The 17,689-nt window shown below is 35.6% G+C and overlaps 1 protein-coding gene across 1 annotated transcript in view; it reads left to right on the forward strand.

Moving 5' to 3' along the window:
* The window catches only part of RPGR (retinitis pigmentosa GTPase regulator), a 40,862-nt gene that overhangs the window by 15,546 nt on the left and 7,627 nt on the right, over positions 1–17,689 (forward strand). Inside the window, exons 8-15 of the mRNA XM_012642089.1 lie at positions 1,153–1,314; positions 4,292–4,416; positions 6,517–6,702; positions 7,869–8,040; positions 13,337–13,434; positions 13,785–13,850; positions 16,160–16,340; positions 16,955–17,104. Coding sequence (XP_012497543.1) covers positions 1,153–1,314; positions 4,292–4,416; positions 6,517–6,702; positions 7,869–8,040; positions 13,337–13,434; positions 13,785–13,850; positions 16,160–16,340; positions 16,955–17,104 — 1,140 coding nt within the window. The remainder of the gene's footprint in view (positions 1–1,152; positions 1,315–4,291; positions 4,417–6,516; positions 6,703–7,868; positions 8,041–13,336; positions 13,435–13,784; positions 13,851–16,159; positions 16,341–16,954; positions 17,105–17,689) is intronic.

Genomic DNA, 17,689 nt, shown 5'->3' on the forward strand with positions numbered 1-17,689 from the left:
TACAGCACATTTTCTTTAAGGAGTTATATGTCTCATTTATGAAGCAAACATTCTTATTAGAAAAAATATAAAACTACATGACAATAAGCAGTTATGTGTTCATCAGTACCCCCTATTGTCAGAATAAGATGAGTTGATAATTACTTTTTAGGAAAATGTTCTTTACAATTTAATGTCCTAATTATTATGTTTTCAAATCTGCCTGAATGTTTTCTCATTTAATCCTGACAGCAACTCTATTAGACAGGGATTATATCATCAGACAATCTAAGTAACTTGCCTACTTGCCATGGCTAGTAATCTGAAGGTTTCAGTTTCAGAACGAATATTAAGCTCTTGCTCTCCCTCCTACAGTACGAGAGAGTCAACGTACTGAACTAAGGAGAACTGACTAATGCAATCAACACTGCGCTTCCTGTTGCGGCAGCTAGGGAGATTGTGTGTCTCAAAAGACCCTTTGAGCATTACTCATGTATCCTATTTTTGTACTTTTCCATTTCTAGAAAATATATGAGCTAATATTTACTGAGTTATTGGAGGTACTTTGGAATTACTTCCAAAATATCTGTATAGAGGAAAGATTTTTTTCCCCCTCCTCTTATTATTATTGCATTTCCTGGTAAAAGAGCTTTATTTGTGAATAAATCTAGCGTATCTACTGTACATTTTGATTCTCAAGACAATTCTCTGAAGTTGTGTTTTATAAAATAGATTACTAAACTACTTTTAAAAATAAGTTTTTCTGTAGGAAACACTTTTTTTTTTATTTGAGAAAGTAAAAGGAATTAGCTTAATGCCAATTGATGCTTTTTGAACTGAGGTGGTAATTATAGGGCCATTTCAGGTAGTTCCGCAATTTATGTGTCTTATGTCGTACCTATTGCTTACTTACAGCAATTCCTTTTATGGTTATGTATAAAAGATAAAAACAGACCCATGCCATAATTTTTACAGTTGTATACCTTTTCATTTTTCTCTTCCTTCATCACTAAAAAATTTATACTTTAGTATTATGTATTTTTATATGGGTAGTTTTTCAGAGTTACTTAACCGTCATTATGAAAGGTTGAATATCACAATTTTTCTAGATATGATGGTGACAGTGTCTGCTTCTATGCAATCCTTTTCTTCTGTTTGCCCCCTTCCTTTCAGAGAAAGCTGTGTATGCGTTTGGGCGGGGACAGTTTGGTCAGCTGGGTCTTGGCACTTTTCTTTTTGAAACTTTTGAGCCCAAAGTCATTGAGCATGAGAATATTAAGAATCAAAAAATAAGTTATATTTCCTGTGGAGAAAGTCATACAGCTTTGATAACAGGTATGGATTAGAATTTCTGTTATATATTTATAGAATTGGGTATATTTTATTATAAAATAAATAATATATGATATGAATGTATCTAACTTAAGTAAAGCAATTAATTACTCAGAAAATGGAATTCCTTGTTTAATATCCCGAAGTCTAAAGTTGTAAACTCCTTTTTATTATCTTAATTTAAAATAAATGTAAATGATCCAAAGATTTAGAACCTCAAAATAGGCCAGTGATATCTGAAATAAGACCGTCGTATTATACTTTGGCAGAAAGCTGGAATATTTTTGAAATTGTATCAGTTCGAAGGCTCTTAACTCTGCGCAAGCCAGAGGGAAAAATCCCACAAGAAAGAATTTCTTTTAAAACATTCTTCCTGTTCAATCTGATAGAGCATTCAGGCTGAGTAAATTCTTATGTTTTTGCCACCAGGAGGCGTTTTCAGGAATGACTCCTTCCTTCTAATTCCATGATAATAAACAGGAGGGTACTTCAAAGATCTTCTACTCTGATTTCTCCCTTATCCAGGTTCCTTTGGGCCTACTTCTCAGCCTCAGAAATTAGGTGCTGCTAATAACCTAGGACATAATAAAGATTCTCCCCTGAAATGATTGAGTTACTTATATGTAATTGATGTAGTCTGCAATTTTAAATGCTTTGTAACAAAAGGATCTGTATGTAATTTCACTATTTCTAGCTAAAAATAAAGTGTCAAAAAGTCAGAAATCTAGTATATTGCAATAATCCAGGTACTGCTATTTGTACTTTTTTTCCTTCTTTCTAAAAAAGCTACTGCTATGATGAAGCTTCATCTAGTGGCATCTGGTTAGGGAAACTAGGAATTAGCAAATGTATTACTGTTCGTTCTTCCCCAAAGGACCTTTGAGAGAGGACAACCTGCCCATTATCAAGCATTGATGTTTTCGTTAATGTAGCATGAACTAGCATTACATAGAATGTAAAGAAGCATTATTCATTCATCATCCTGTAAGAATTATTGATATGTAGTCCTTATCGTGGAGTCCTAATCTCAATTTCTCTGTCCTTACTGTCATTTTTTATCAGGTCTAAATTTCCATTGATGTTAAATACACACTGCTTTTATGTATCATCTAATATACAATTAGATTATTTAATTAAATTTTTATAATACCTTTCCTCCTGATGAAAAGAGTTATAGCACAAATAATTGAACATTAATTTTGTTTGCCTTTTTGCTCATTAGTCCTTCCCAGGGGACAAATGTTACAGATTTTTTTTCCTCCAGGACTAATAAGAAGTATATAGTGAGTTATCTGTAAGTTCTTGCCAATTCCACATTATGGCCAGTGGATCATATTTTAAAAAGCTCTCTGAAGTTGAAAGTATAATCAGGCAACTTGGATCAGAGTTTATTTTTTCAGGCAAAAGACAATCAAATTAAAAAAGGCAAGTCTTAAAAAGCATTTTGGATGAAGAAATCAGGACCAAAAAGAAGGAGGAAAAAGGGATAAAGGCAATAAGGAGTTTTTATAAAAGAAATAAATACATAATAGTGAAATTATAACTCTAAAGAGTAAACACAGGTTATGACTTATTTATGGGGAATCTTTTTAAATTAATTTTTGAACTTGACACCTTACTGAACTACATTATTATTTTAAATCATTTTTATTCAATTTTCTTGGAGTTGCTTCACATGCAGCCGCTTTGCCATCTTAAACCAGAAGTCCCCAAATGTTATCCAGTCATTTCCCAGTTTCAAACTATTCATTCAGTTTCTTATTATCTTTAAAATAGAATTTAAAATTCTTAATCTGAACTAATAGGACCCTCTGTAGTATGGTTTCTTCTTACCTCCTTAGACTCATCTCATACCACTGTCTTCTTTATGCTTCAGGGGAATTGGTTGCCTTTCAGCTTCTTGCCTGGGTCATGTTTCCTCTTTGATTCAGAGCCTTTCTATGTACGCTCGCTCTGTCTGGAAGATTCTTTGCTCCCTTCTTCTTGCAGCTAAACCCAACTCATCTTTTAGGTTTTGCTTTGAAAGCCTTACCTAATCCCCAGACTGGAGGGAAATCCCTCTCCTCTGCACCATATTAACACCCTTTACTTCTGCTTTCCTCTCAGCCCACTTGAGATGCAGGGTATGAAGGAAGGGCTTTAGGAAAGGAGCAGAGGTTCAGAATAGCTGCTATGGCAGTGGGCAAAAGGATTAACTGGAGAGAAACAACAAGATTTCTCATCATCATCATCATGAGCCTGATGTTGGTATAGGAACTAGTTAGCATGGTTGGCTTATGGCATTTCCATCAGGAACATTCCACAGCCCAAGAGCCAAATTAGTAAAAGAGACAGCTAGATTGATCTAAGCCAGTAGTTCTCTAGTAGTGATGATTTTGGGTGTCCACTCTCCCCCCACAAGACACATGACGATGTCTGGAGACATTTTTGATTGTCACATCTGCAGAGGGGGGTTTTTCTACTGGCATTTAGTGGGTAGAGGCCAGAGATACTGCTAAACATCCTACAGTGCACAGGACAGACCCACACGACCAAAAATTATCTGGCCCCAAATATCAATAGTGCCAAGGTTGAGAAACTATGATCTATCAAGGGCATCAAGAAAAAAGAAAACAGATTGTATTGGGATGTAGCGGGTCAGAGTACAAACATCTCTTTCCCCTTGAGAATATGGTGTGTATCACAAAATCTTACGCTGTATTGCTGCTGCTCCACACAGTGCCTTGCACAACGGGGCTTCGACTTCACAAACCACCAAGGTTCAGTGATTTATTATCAGAATATCTGTTGCCTGATATGCAGGACCACAGAGACCTTAGAAAGTATGGAAAGATCAATGGATCAGAGTAAATTTAATGCAGAATTTGAGGGGGAAATTATAACTGCAGTGTATTAAATAAGTTAATATATTGGCCTGCTTACAAATAGATCCTTACAAGTAACACTTTTATAATTCTCTTCATTTTTTTTTGCATTTTAGATGTAGGACTTATGTATACTTTTGGAGATGGTCGACATGGAAGATTAGGACTTGGACTGGAGAATTTTACCAATCAGTTTGTTCCCACTTTGTGCTCTAAGTTTTTGAGATTTATAATTCAGTTGGTAAGGGCATCATATTTCCCTGTTTACATTTTCATATTCTTTTATTTAAGTATTTCAGTATTTCATAGAAAATAAGTACTTTCATGTTTGTATGAAAGAATATTATGGATATATTTAATAAATATACTAGTTTCCTCAAAGCTAAATATTAGACATTTTGCCACTCTGAAAATCTGTCCCTTTCCTGATTTTCCTCCTTTAGCATCTTCCTTTTTGCCCAAATCTTGACTCTTCTGCTTTATTCTCATATGTCTCTTGAAAGCTGAGACTGTGATATGCCTGTAAACTTTGTATCTTGTGTAGCACCCTGCCCAATGAGTACCTTGCTCACAGTAGTCTTCAATAAATATTTGTTGAATAAAATGTTATGGAGACTCTCAAATCTGCACGAGAGAAATTCTGATAATAAATGAAGAGTTTTGAGATATGTTTTTTGGCTAAATTTTATTGGGATAAAAATACATTGTTTCAGTGTCACATCACCATAAGGCATTGTGTCTCTATTATTTCTAATACTTTTGCCTGTTAAGAGCTATAGACTTTTGAAAATTCTGTTTACTTGGTGATGATAATATCTCTTGAAATTTGTTCTCCTAAGACTCAGGGTCTCATACTATGGAACACTTCCATTTATTGATTCGACAGTCGTTTAATGAAAGCCTTCTGTGTGTAAGATACTATACTATGTATTAGGGATACAAAGTACTGAATACAGTGATGAACAAAATGACCAAGTCCTCATTTATTGAGCTTAGAGTCTTATGGGGATGATAATTTTAAAAAGTGATATACAATGATCTAGCACCTCTTATATTTTCCTGGATTGAACTTGAGCCCGTTATCCGAAGTGAGGTATCACAAGATCGGAAGAATGGGCTCCACTTGTACTCGCTTTGAAATTGGTACTAACTGATTAACACTGTGGTGCTCACATGGCAGTAATATTCTCCAGGGATTAGGGGGATGGTGGGGTGTAAACTCACAACTAAAGGACATGGCGAGCATTGTAGAGGGAAAGGGCATGCCTCTAACCCTCACTTGAGTGAGGCAGAAACATAAAATGTAACCAAAATGTTTGTACACTCATAATACCCTGAAATAAAAATAAAAAAATTCCTAACAGCCATCTGAGAAAGAACACTAAAGCCTAAAGCCTAAATCCTAATATATTTTCCTGGAAAATTTATTTTTCCATTTTCCAAAATGGCCATTTTACAGGTCCTTCTCCCTATTCAACTTCCTACTCTCATACTCCAGACCAATCTCAGCTATTGAGGTTGCCTCCTACTTCATGAATAAAAGAAAAGCAATCAGGAAAAAATAAATAAATAAAATAAAAATGCATGATTGAGAAAAAAAGTGATATACAAAAACATATATAAATTTTAAATTTGAAAATATGAAGGAAAGATTCAGGGTATGCTATTTTTACACCACCATGTAGAACACTATAAAAAAGTTAGAATCTGTGTATTAAAAATACTATGCTATGTTTTTATAGCATTTTGTTGAAAATCATTTATTTTTCAAAATTCTTTGAATGTTGATTTCATTTTTTCATATTCCATCATTTTTCCATGTTTCCATGTTTCATGTTACATCAATATGCATGCTTACATTTTTCTCTAAAGGATATTTAAGCATTAAACTTAGAAAGTGCTCATGTAAAGGAGGCTTAGAAGCATAATTATCATAAGAGACTAATTTATTCTTAGGTCATATTTTTTTCTCAGTAGAACTTCTCTGAGTAATTTTTTCAAGTTTTTAATGTTGCTCTCAGGTTAAAATATAACATTTTCTAACTTGTAAGGAGAAGTGTAATGTGCCAAGTACTTTTTTCTCTGTATTATATTAAATTGAAAGTATAATGGTAGATTCAACTTGTTATAATTTTCAATCATAGTGTTTAAAGAATATGTATTATAATTCATACACTATGTATTATAATACATATGTGTATATAATAGTGTGTGTGTGTATAGAGAGCAAGTCAGTCAAGGAAGTCTGGCACTAAGTAAATATCTTATAGCTGATAACAGTTAAAAACTCATTTATGTTTGAAGCCAGTGTTGATTAATTTTCTGTGGATTTATGCTGTAGGTTGCTTGTGGTGGATGTCACATGATAGTCTTTGCTACTCCTCGACTTGGTGTGGCAGAAAGAATTGAAGTAGGTGAAGCAAATGATTCTTCTTTATCTGCAGCAACTTTTCCTCCCACTGGCAACCTGACCTCAGGAAACACACTGGATAGAACTGTATCAGCACGTGTGCGGCGACGAGAGAGGGTACAATTGTGGCCTGTACTATGTATTAATAATAGTATTACCTCACACTGCCAAGAAAACTTGAGGAAAAAATCCATTTTCTTTTTCAATCAAAGAAGGTTCTTCTCAGATAAATTTGCTAAATAAGATTATTATAGTCGAAGGCTTACAAACGTTTGAAGTGAATTCAGAGTTAAGCTGTTAAAGACAAATTACAAAATTCAAATTCTCATGGATAACCTTTGCGTATAGACAGTGGTACTATACAAAGCATTCTTATACAGGCCTATTTTATTGCCTGAGATTGAATGCTGAATTGTATTTTTCAACTGCATGTGGATTGATTTCTACTTTAACTTAACATATGCTTTTTTGTTATTATTGCAGTAGGAATACTTAACATGGTCTATCCATTTAACATATTTTTAAGTGTATAATACAGTATTGTAACTCTAGGCACAATATTATGTTATACAGAGATCTCTAGAACTTAATCATCTTGCATAACGCTACATTCTTTTATCATTTACTTATACCTCATGAGCAGTGGAAGGTTGTGCACTATAGTGAAATGTAAAAAACAAAGAAATAAGGACTTTAATTTGAGAGAAGGAATAGTCTCTTTCAGTTAAATTTGGAGATTCACCTATGCTCTAAAATTATTTCAATGACAATTGAAACAATTTAAAATTGTTTCAATGACATATATATTTTTAAAAAGTAAATGGCCAATAATTTTTAAAGGAGATATTCCTTTTTTTGAAAATTACCTTAAGTTCCAAGACATATTCCTTTTGAAATAAAAAGGTTACATCTGGCTTTTTATCATGAAAGAGTATATATGGAAAGGTTGAGAAATAACTCATCAGTGTTTCATAGTAGTTGCTTGTTTACAGCTTATGAGTAATTTTTTGGTTTCTCAGGGAAGGTAGCACGCACACTTTTTCCCCATCATGTGAAAAAAAAGGTTTCCAAATTGACAACTTAGAGCAACTAAGATAGAGACAACAGAACAAAACATTTTTGAGCCCTCGAAGATTATTAATAAGTAAATGTTGTGGAATGTTGGCAGACTTGGAAGTCTTTCTCTTAAAGTCTTTCTCGTTTTTAGGAACTGCAGGAAAGTTTATAGAAATATTAAATATATAACGCCATTTGACAGTTTATTTAACTTGCTTATTTTAAAGGAGAAATCCCCAGATTCTATTCAAACTATGCGAACACTACCTCCAATAGAAGGGACTGCTACCGCACCAGCTTTTTTTCCCCCTAATTCAGACCCTTCCCATTTGTCTATGAGTAACCTGCCAGAGAAAACCAAATCTGAGAAGGAGGACTCCTTGCCACCAATGGAACCAGGTAACATTTGCTACTCTCTCTTCTCAGGAGAAATGTGTCTTTTATTCCTATCATTTTCATGTTAAGATGTTTTCTCCAGTTAATTGAATTTTCTCTCCCTGGTTAGAGCCCGAAATCTCTCATTTGAACTCAAATCCAGGAATACCCTTACAAATAGAAAGCACTGTCAGTGGCCCTAAGAGTGCCATATAGCCACAGTGGCATATTTTTATAGAGTAATAGATAACATATATAGTGCCTTCCTTTACTTATCTCCTTTAAACCCTGAAATGACTCCATGAACTAGGAAAGAGTTATATTTTTCACTTTACAGTTGAGAAAAGCAAGGCTTGGAGAGATTAAGTGACTTGCCCAATGTCACTCAGTTCATAAATGAAGTGGATAAGATTTGAATGCAGGTCTTCTGGACTTACATGAAATTCTGTATTTAGGCAGCATAGCATAGTAGTTAAGAGGATGGGTTCTGGAGTTAAATTGATCTGGGGTCAGATACCAGCTCTGACATTTACTAACTGAAAGGGGTTTAATAATACCTACCTGAGAAAGTGACAGGGAGGATTAAATGAGATCAGATATATAAAATATTTATATTGAGTCCAGCACCTCTAGAAACCCCTTAACAAATATAGTTATGATTATTATTAACACTTCTACCTCACTGCCTATTAGATGAAGATAATCCCAGCCCTTTTGCTATTATACAACTCTTCTAAATAATTTTGTTCACAGACTTTTGTGTATCCTAGATGTGTCTATGTATTACTGCAGGGCATGTGCTTGGATGATAGGGGCAGGACAAGAAGCCAGGACCAGGAGATCAGAGAGTAAGCAGTAGGTTTGAAATTAAGAAGATAAACCTGGGCATCAGGGATTAAGAACCATGGCACAGATAATTTTTAGTATCTTTGAGATCAGGAACTTAGGCAAAAGTTTGAAGTAATAAAGGATCGGGAACTCAAGCAACAGTTATGGGCCATGCAAATGGAATATAACTATAACTAGGACCTTGCTAATGAGCTAATTTCCTGTATCTAACCCACAACTTTTGTATGTTTCCTTTTGAAATAAGAATCAATGTCTAATGGTGCTTTTCAGCCTTGGACATGGGAAAAGTAGTAGATTCTGACAAGTAGTGTATACAAGGAAAAGAGATGTTTATGTTTTGGGGAAAGTTGTTTGCCACTTCAAGAAATTTGAATGTGAAAATATACATAATTTTGTAGTTAGATCAAAAGGAAAAGCCATCCCTTAACTTTCTTGTGACTATTTGCTAAAACTCTCTTAACGAAAAGTATTTTGAAAGTTGTAGCCAATATATAATGTGACTTTTTTAAATCATTTACGGACTTAAGTCTTTATAATGGAGGAGAGGAGGTCAGGATAGGTTTTGCTGAGAAGGTGCCATTTAAACTAAAATATAAAGGATAAGAAAGAGATGGCCATACAAAAAGAATATATGCATTTCAGACAAAGAAAATTATATAGACAGAGGTTTGGAGGCAGCTTATAAGAAAAGGAGAGATGACTAGTGGGGCTTAGAAAGTGAGGAGAAAAGCCTAGGACAAGATGATGATGGAGAGAGACAGTGAAAAATTATTCATGATTTAATAGGCCATAAGAGGTTTATTTGATTTGAATATTTTTGTTAAGTACAACAGAAAGCAGTTAAAGGGTTTTAAACAGTGGACTGATGTGTTCCAATCCAATTTACATTTTAAGATGATCACTTCTGCCTCTGTGTGAATTGTATGGAGGCCAGACTAGAAGTAGGAAAAACACTTGTGAGCCTTTTCCAAGAGATGATGGTGTTTACGGTGGAGATGGAGAAAAGAGAAGAGGGCAGATTTGAAATACATTTTAGACAAAACCGACTTGACTTGCTAAATGTTAATGAATTACATATAGGCTTGAAATAAAGGGAGGAATCAAGGATGATTCCTAAGCAAGAGGATGGTTGACAAGTCTGAGGAAGAAATTTAAGAATTGAGCCTGAGATATTTGTGAGACATCCAAGTAAAAGTATCAAACAGATGGTTGAAAAACAAGCCTAAAGTTCAGAAGAGAACTCTGGACTAGAGATATAAATTTGGAAACCATCAACATAGACATGGTATTTAAAATCCATGGAAGTTGGTACAATCACCTATTAGAGAGTAGAGTCAGAAGAGAAGGGGGCCCAGGACGTAGCCCTAAGAACATCTAATATTTAGAGGGTAGAGGAAGAAGAGCCAGGGAAGAATCCTTCCTCAGCCTTGTCAGCCAGTAAGGTAGGAGGAGGGAAAATAGAACTGAGTAATGTCATGAATGCAAAGTACTGCTCAAAGGTCAAGGGAAAAGAGCTTGAAGAAGCATCCACTGGATTTGGTATCATGGAGATTACTGGTGATTTCAACAAGGGATTTGGTATCATGGAGATTACTGGTGATCTCAACAAGAACAGTTCCAGCAGAAGATCAGGGCAGAAGCCAGAGTGTTAAAAATTGAAGCATGAAGGAGGAATGAGAAAGTGAAGAGAAGATAGGATATGTGGATAATTCATTTGCGTATTTGGTGATGAAGTAGAGCAGAGAAATGGGCTGGCAGCTAGAGGGAGATGTGGGCTCAATAGGAAATAGTGGAGCACATTTGTATGCTAATGGATGAGCCAGTAGTCCAGGAGAGCTTGGTAGTGCAGAAGAGAGAAAGTATAACCAAGGATGCAAAGCTCTTTGAAGACAGGAGGGGTACACAGCAGCCTTTAATAACAGGAAAAATGTCCTACATTTTAACAGGAAAATTAGAACTAGGGTACAAATGTAGGTAATTGATGTGTTTGCCAGTGAGGAGATCAAGTGGATCAGGTCTGGTGACTTCTGTTTTCTCAGTCAAGTCTGAGGCAAGGTCATCAGTTTAAATAATCTACTATATATTTTCCAAACCTATGTTCTCTGCCCTGCCCAATCTATCTTACATAACACTTTGCATGTTAATATTCTTCAGGTGCAATTCAGTTTCCTTCTGCTCCAGTGTCTTCAGTGAATCCCTGATATTTATGAAAACAAATATAGATTTTCCCATATAACTCCCACCTGCTTTTCTAGCTTTATATCTGAATAGTTTTTTTTCCTAACAACCTTCATTTAGATCAGTAGTCTGCAGAAATAGCCCGTGGGACAAATCCAGCTAGCTGCTTGTTTTTTTAAATAAAGTTGCTTTTTTTTTTTTTTGAGACAGAGTCTTGCTTTGTTTCCCGGGCTAGAGTGAGTGCCGTGGCGTCAGCCTAGCTCACAGCAACCTCAAACTCCTGGGCTCAAGCAATCCTTCTGCCTCAGCCTCCTGAGTAGCTGGGACTACAGGCATGTGCCACCATGCCCGGCTAATTTTTTCTATATATATATATTTTTAGTTGTCCAGATCGTTTCTTTCTATTTTTTAGTAGAGACGGAGTCTTGCTCTTGCTCAGGCTGGTCTCGAACTCCTGACCTTGAGCGATCCACCCGCTTCGGCCTCCCAGAGTGCTAGGATTACAGGTGTGAGCCACTGTGCCCGGCCTTAAATAAAGTTTTATTGAACTGCAGCCATACCCATTCCTTTATGATTTGTCTGTGGCTATTTTCACACTATAATGTCAGAGGTTAATTAGGACAGAGACTTTGTGGACCACAAAGCCTAAAATGTTTATCGTATGGCCCTTTAGATAAAAAGTTTGCTATCCCTTGATTTTGATCAAACTGAGCCATTCAAAGTCTAAGTAGAAAGAACACGGGCTATGGAGTCAGACAGACCTGAGATTGACACTGGGCACCAACAGGGTCACTGAAGCTTAGTTTCCTCATTTATAAAATGAGGATATAATACTTTTCTTGTTGTCATGGAATTAATCTAACATATGTAAAAGCATATGTTCCGGGCATATGATAAGCTTTCAAAACAAGCTTCTTTCCTCTCTTTCTCTTCTTACTCCTTTGCTCAGATTACTGTTCTGCTGCTTTATTAGGAATGGGCTTCGTTTTCTTCCCCTTCTACCTCCTTCTCTACCTCTCAGAATTTGACTCATCCTTCCATGTACCTCCTTAGTGAAACCCTTCCTGGTTCCCAACATGGATGTGATTTGTCATTCTTCTATGTCATATGTTTTATATTCCCTTCTAGACTATATGTTCATTAAGAATTAACAATTACAAATGTATACCAAAATATCTGTTTTACACCTTAAATATAGACAATAAAAATAAAAAAGAATTAGCAATTATTTAAGTTGCTCTTCTGCATATCACTTCACATGGAATAAACACAAATGATTACTTGCCCATTCAATTAAATGGATTTAAAAGGGAGAGATCAGTGTGGACTGGCATCTTTTAGTGAAGACTTCATTAAGGAGCTACCCTCAAATAAATATACAGGTGATCAATGAAGGTATAGTAAGAAATTGAGAAAAAATATAAGATCAAATAGAACTTATGATTTTTAATTATTTGCTTTATGATGTAATAACCTTGTAGTTTTCTGTGAAAAGTTCTAGGTGCTTGTACTAGTTTTCTGGTGCTACATAAAAAAATGACCCTAAAACTTAGCAGGCTAACACAACAAACATTTGTTTTTTCATACAGTTTCTGAGACTCAAGAATCCAGGGACAGCTTAGCTGGGTGGTTCTGGCTCAGAGTCTTCCATGGGGTTGCAGTCACACTGTCAGATGGGGCTGCAGTTACCTGAAGGCTTTACTGGAGCTGGGAAATCTACTTCTAAGCTCATTCACATGGCCATTGGTGGGAGGCCTCACTTCCTCACTACATAGGCTTCTCCATAGAGATGCTCACAATGTGGATTACCCCACAGCAAGTGATGACAGAGAAAGAAAGCAAGAGAGAGAGAGAAAAAAAATGCATGTAACCAAGACAGAAGCTACGACGCCATTACAATCGTGTCTGGTTATTTTATTGGTCATATACACACAGACCAACCTGGTGTAATGTACAAGCGAGCTACATAGGAAGATGCAGGTCATTGGGGCCCTTGTTGGGACTAGCTATCACAGTGCTCAATACCTGGGTAGTATTTTCACAGTGTTTGCTTGTCCATATGAATGAAGCAATTGTTATCTAATCAGTGTCAAAGTTTTTAAACTTCAAAAAGAGATTTTAAAACCTGTTATCACTCTGAATGAATTCTGTTCAATTCCCCTAACATTAGGTTAAAGGACTTTTAGTAAAATTATACCTGTACTTTATGTTACAGAATAATTTTTAGTTTTGGTCAGTTACCTTTCACTTTTCTGTTGAATCTGCATTTCCTTTTCCCCTTTTAATCATTCATATTATTTTCAAGATAAAATGACCAAAGGCAAAGAGAGAGAAAATTCTTCAGGAGAGGATTCAGAAAGCCTTGGAGAAACTACTGATGTCTTAAATATGGTAATGATTTCCTATCTATCTAACTAGATATGAGTTTGAATTTTAGTTCATTGTGTGTGTGTATGTGTATACTTCCTATACTCTTCTATGCATAAAATGCTGCTTGCTTGTTTTTGTTTCATTTTGTTTGTTATTTTTCAACTAACTTTATTGAGGTATAATTCAAATATAATGAAATTTATTTTGATCCTCACATTATTAGTGTGGCCATTGAGAGTAGACTATATTACTATCTGAACTATTTGGCATTCATTTTATTTATATATATTTGCAATGTTTAAATATATAATCATATAGTCATGTATATAGCTTTATTCTTTTTAAAACTTTCATTTTTTTATTTATTTCAGACACATATGATGAGCCAGAATTCCAATGACAAGTCATTAAAATTATCACCAGTTCAAAAACAAAAGGTATAATGCAAACATTTAATTTCATTATGGTGGGTAGGAACTGTTTAATTTGGGGGGGAAAGTTTCTGGAAAGAACACAAGAAAGGTAAGCATTTGCGTACATTGGAATTTAAAAGACAGAGGAATACAATGTAAATAACCCCCGTTTTGGCTTGTTCTGTTGGTATGTATTTTCTGTGATGCAACAAAAGTGGTAGAGTTTTATTGCTGAAATTTGCTCCTTGGGATCACTAACTTAAGTTATAATAGCCATACATTTCTTTCTGTCAAGCAATAGATTATGATTATAGTTCTGATGTATAACAAGAGGCTACTGTTTATTAATAGAGTGGCTCTCTCACTTTGGTTGAGTATGACTTTGAGTGAGTTACTATGCTGCTGTTACTGGATGTTATTAATATCTTTTCTAGCTTTAAAATGTGATTTTAGTGAAAATACTTCATAATTACTTCTGTAATTTTTGGATTAGACTTTAATTTATCAAGTAATTGATAGCATAAAACAAGATTAAAGTAAACATTTGGAAATTAGAGACCATTCACGGGTGAGAAAGAGAAACCTTTAACGAATAACGAATAGTAAGAGGATGGAATTGTGCTTGTGGTTGTGGTTTTCACAACCCTGGAGACAAAGTCCTGTCCTGAAATCTTTTGCTTTTCCTGGCTTTAAGGACCAGTGGGATGAAAGGAAGGGTTTGAGGATTAGGGAAATAAATTGGAGAACGTAAATTGAGAGAAGATGGCTGTTAAAACGTTTAATTTTTATTTGTAGTGCCTTTGCTACATTTTGAAGTTAAAAATCTTTAAAATCAAAGCCACTGAAACATAAGAAAATCTTGCTAAATTATAAAAATTTAGAGCCAGTCCTCATTAGTCCTATCTATATTACTGAGGGGCCTGGTGAATGCCAGCATTTCTTGAATATGAGAAAGCTGTTCTAACACAGTTGTGGAAGCTCAGTGAATGTTGACTGACTTTTTGACTAACTGTACTTCCAAGTGGACATCTTTCCTTTCTCTTCTCTTATACACTGGGCTCTGCCTCTTCTGAGGTGGTTTATTGTACTAGAGAAAGAAAGGCATATACATTTAGAAATCAATTCTGGCAACTGGGCCTGTCTCCCTTAGCGCTCTTGAAAGAATCATGACTTCTTAAAGAATAAGACCTAGAACAAATAGAAAAGGAAAACACTTCCTCTTAAGCTGATGTACATTTTATACTTAATGTCGTCCTTTCAAGTTTTGGCCCTACCAGGCCTACTTTAGTGAATAAAAAAGGATTTATTATACTATTTCTATATATTTGCTTGTTAATTTTTAACTTGTCCTGTTTTAATAATTTCTTTGGCAAAGAAATGAACTTTTTCCTATGCCTAGCACTCCTTACAATTTATACAATTTGATTTAGTGAGGTTTTACTATCCAGAAACCCAAATTCATCTGATATTTGAATCCATTAGTTTTAGGCCAACAATTTGGTTTTACCCTGTATTGTCCAGTAGGAAATTAATTTCGTATTGTTAATGTATCATCAGATTTCAACGTTTGATTTCATATTTTTATACAAATCTTATATTTTACCCTTAGTATTTTTTCATGTATACAAATTAGTGTTTTTTCATGTATATAAATTATTATAATTCAAGAATTTAATAGGAAGAGGGTCAGAAATTAAAAAACCCATATAAAGATTTTGTTTAGAAAAAAGTATATTAATTATTCATTATTTAGTTTATAGATAAGAAAGATTTCATGAGCAGTTTTTATTTCAGTTTTTTCTTCTATAAATAAACTATTATTTTTTTAAAATTGTTTACATTTTTATTTTCTTTAATTTTGTGAATTTTATAGACTCAAAAGACAAATCAAAATTCGAAAATTAGAAATGGTAGAGAAGGTGGAAAAAATTATTCTGAGCTGCACTACATGCAAGAGAAGTGTACATTTTTTAATACCATCTTGCAAAATCTATCTGGAAATGAGTTTTGTGTAAGGATTGATTTATATTGAGAAAAGGCAGAGAATAAATGTTGATGGTATTGTGATTAATGGCAAAATTAAGGCAGGTAGTAAGACTTGAAAGTTAAACAAAAACACATACATGTTACTAAATCAAAATTAGATATATCACAGACCTAGAGAGCAGCATAAATTATCCCTAAAGAAAACAACACCTCAGCAAAATGTCTGGTAAAGCTGGCCACTTTAATTCTCTTAGTGAAACTTTGTAGAATCTTGGCGGTAGTTTATAGTAGATAAGTTACTTTTGTCAACTAATAGTAGTATGACGATTACTTTAAAAAATTTACAGAAACAAGAAACAATTGAGAAACCGATGCAGCATACAGCTGATTCTGAAACTGATGATAGTAATGAATATGAAGAGATGTCAAAAATGAAAGAAAGGAAAGCATATCAACAACATGTGACAAAAGGGATATTCATCATGCAAGCGGCTGTGACCGTGGAAGCATATTCAGATGAAGAAATAGGTAATGACTCAGGCGAGGCGGGACCTCAGACTGACACCAATGGAGAGGGTTTGCAAAAAGAGATATTTAGACATGAAAATAAAAGCAGTATTGATCAACTTGATGCTAAGGAAATAGAAAAGGAAAGTGATGGAGGATGCAGTCAGAGGATTCAGAAGCAGAAAAAAGAGTCTCTGAGAAGGAAACTAAGCTGGTGAAAAGAGCAGGTCTGAAGGAGATAAGAAAAAGGGAAGAGAATACAAAAAGTATTAGTTCATTCTTTGACAAATTACCAGATAGAAGTGTGAATACTGAGAATAAAGAAAATAAAGATTTTGTTAAGAAAAGGAGAAGCAGCAGGCAAGATGTGGTTTTTGACGGTAAAAGAGAATTGATAGAAGAGCCAGACAGTTACGTGGAAGGTGAAAGCAAGAGTCAGCAGGGTGTAGCTGATGGATTCAAGCAGCCTGAGTCGATAGAATTTAGTAGTGGAGAGAAAGAGGATGATGATGTGCAAACTGACCAAAGCATGTGGTATAGCAGAAAATTTATTAAACAAGGAAGTGGGGAAGAAACTGAACCCAAAATACCCAAAATCATGGCAAAATATGATTTTAAGTGTGACCACTTGTCAGGGTTCCCAGAGGAGCAGAAAGGAGCAGAGGATTCAGAAGGAGGCCACTTAGAGGAGCAAGAGGTAGAAACACATAAGGAGAATGTGGAGGTGCATGGAGGAAGAAAGGAGGAAGCAGAGGACCTGTCAGATGACCTTACAGACAAAGCAGAGGTGAGTGAAGGTGAGGGAGAGTCAGGGGGAGAGGCAGAGGACTGGCCTGAGGATGGAGGGGATGGGATTTGCAAGGGGGGTAGTTCAGGAGTGGAGCAGCAGCAGAGGGATAAGGGGGAGGAGCAGGGCGAGAAGGACAAGGGAGGAGGAGAAATGGAGAGCCTGGGTAAGGGAGAGAAGGGCCTAGAAGAAGAAAAGGAATGGGAGAAGAGGGATGAGGAAGAACAGGAGAAAAAGGAGAGGGAGCGAGGTCATCAGGAAGAAAGAAACCAAGAGATGGATGAAGGAGAAGGGAAAGAGCAAGGAGAGGGGGAAGAAGAGGAGGAAGAGGAGGAGGAGGGAGAAGAGAAAGAAGAAGGGGAAGAAGAGGAGGGACACAGAGAAGAGAAGGAAGGGGAAGGGAAAGAAGAAGAGGAGGAAGAAGCAGGAGAAGGTGAAAAGGAAGAAGAGGAGGAGGAAGGAGAAGGGGGACAGGAAGAAGGAGAGGTAGAAGGGGAGGAAGGAAATGGAGAACAAGAAGAAGAGGAGGGGGAAAGAGAGGAAGAGGAGGGGGAAGGAGAGGAAGAGGAGGGGGAAGGGGAGG

Source organism: Propithecus coquereli, unplaced genomic scaffold (genome assembly GCF_000956105.1).
Source record: "Propithecus coquereli isolate 6110/MARCELLA unplaced genomic scaffold, Pcoq_1.0 Scaffold173, whole genome shotgun sequence".
NCBI classification, from domain to species: Eukaryota; Metazoa; Chordata; class Mammalia; order Primates; family Indriidae; genus Propithecus; species Propithecus coquereli.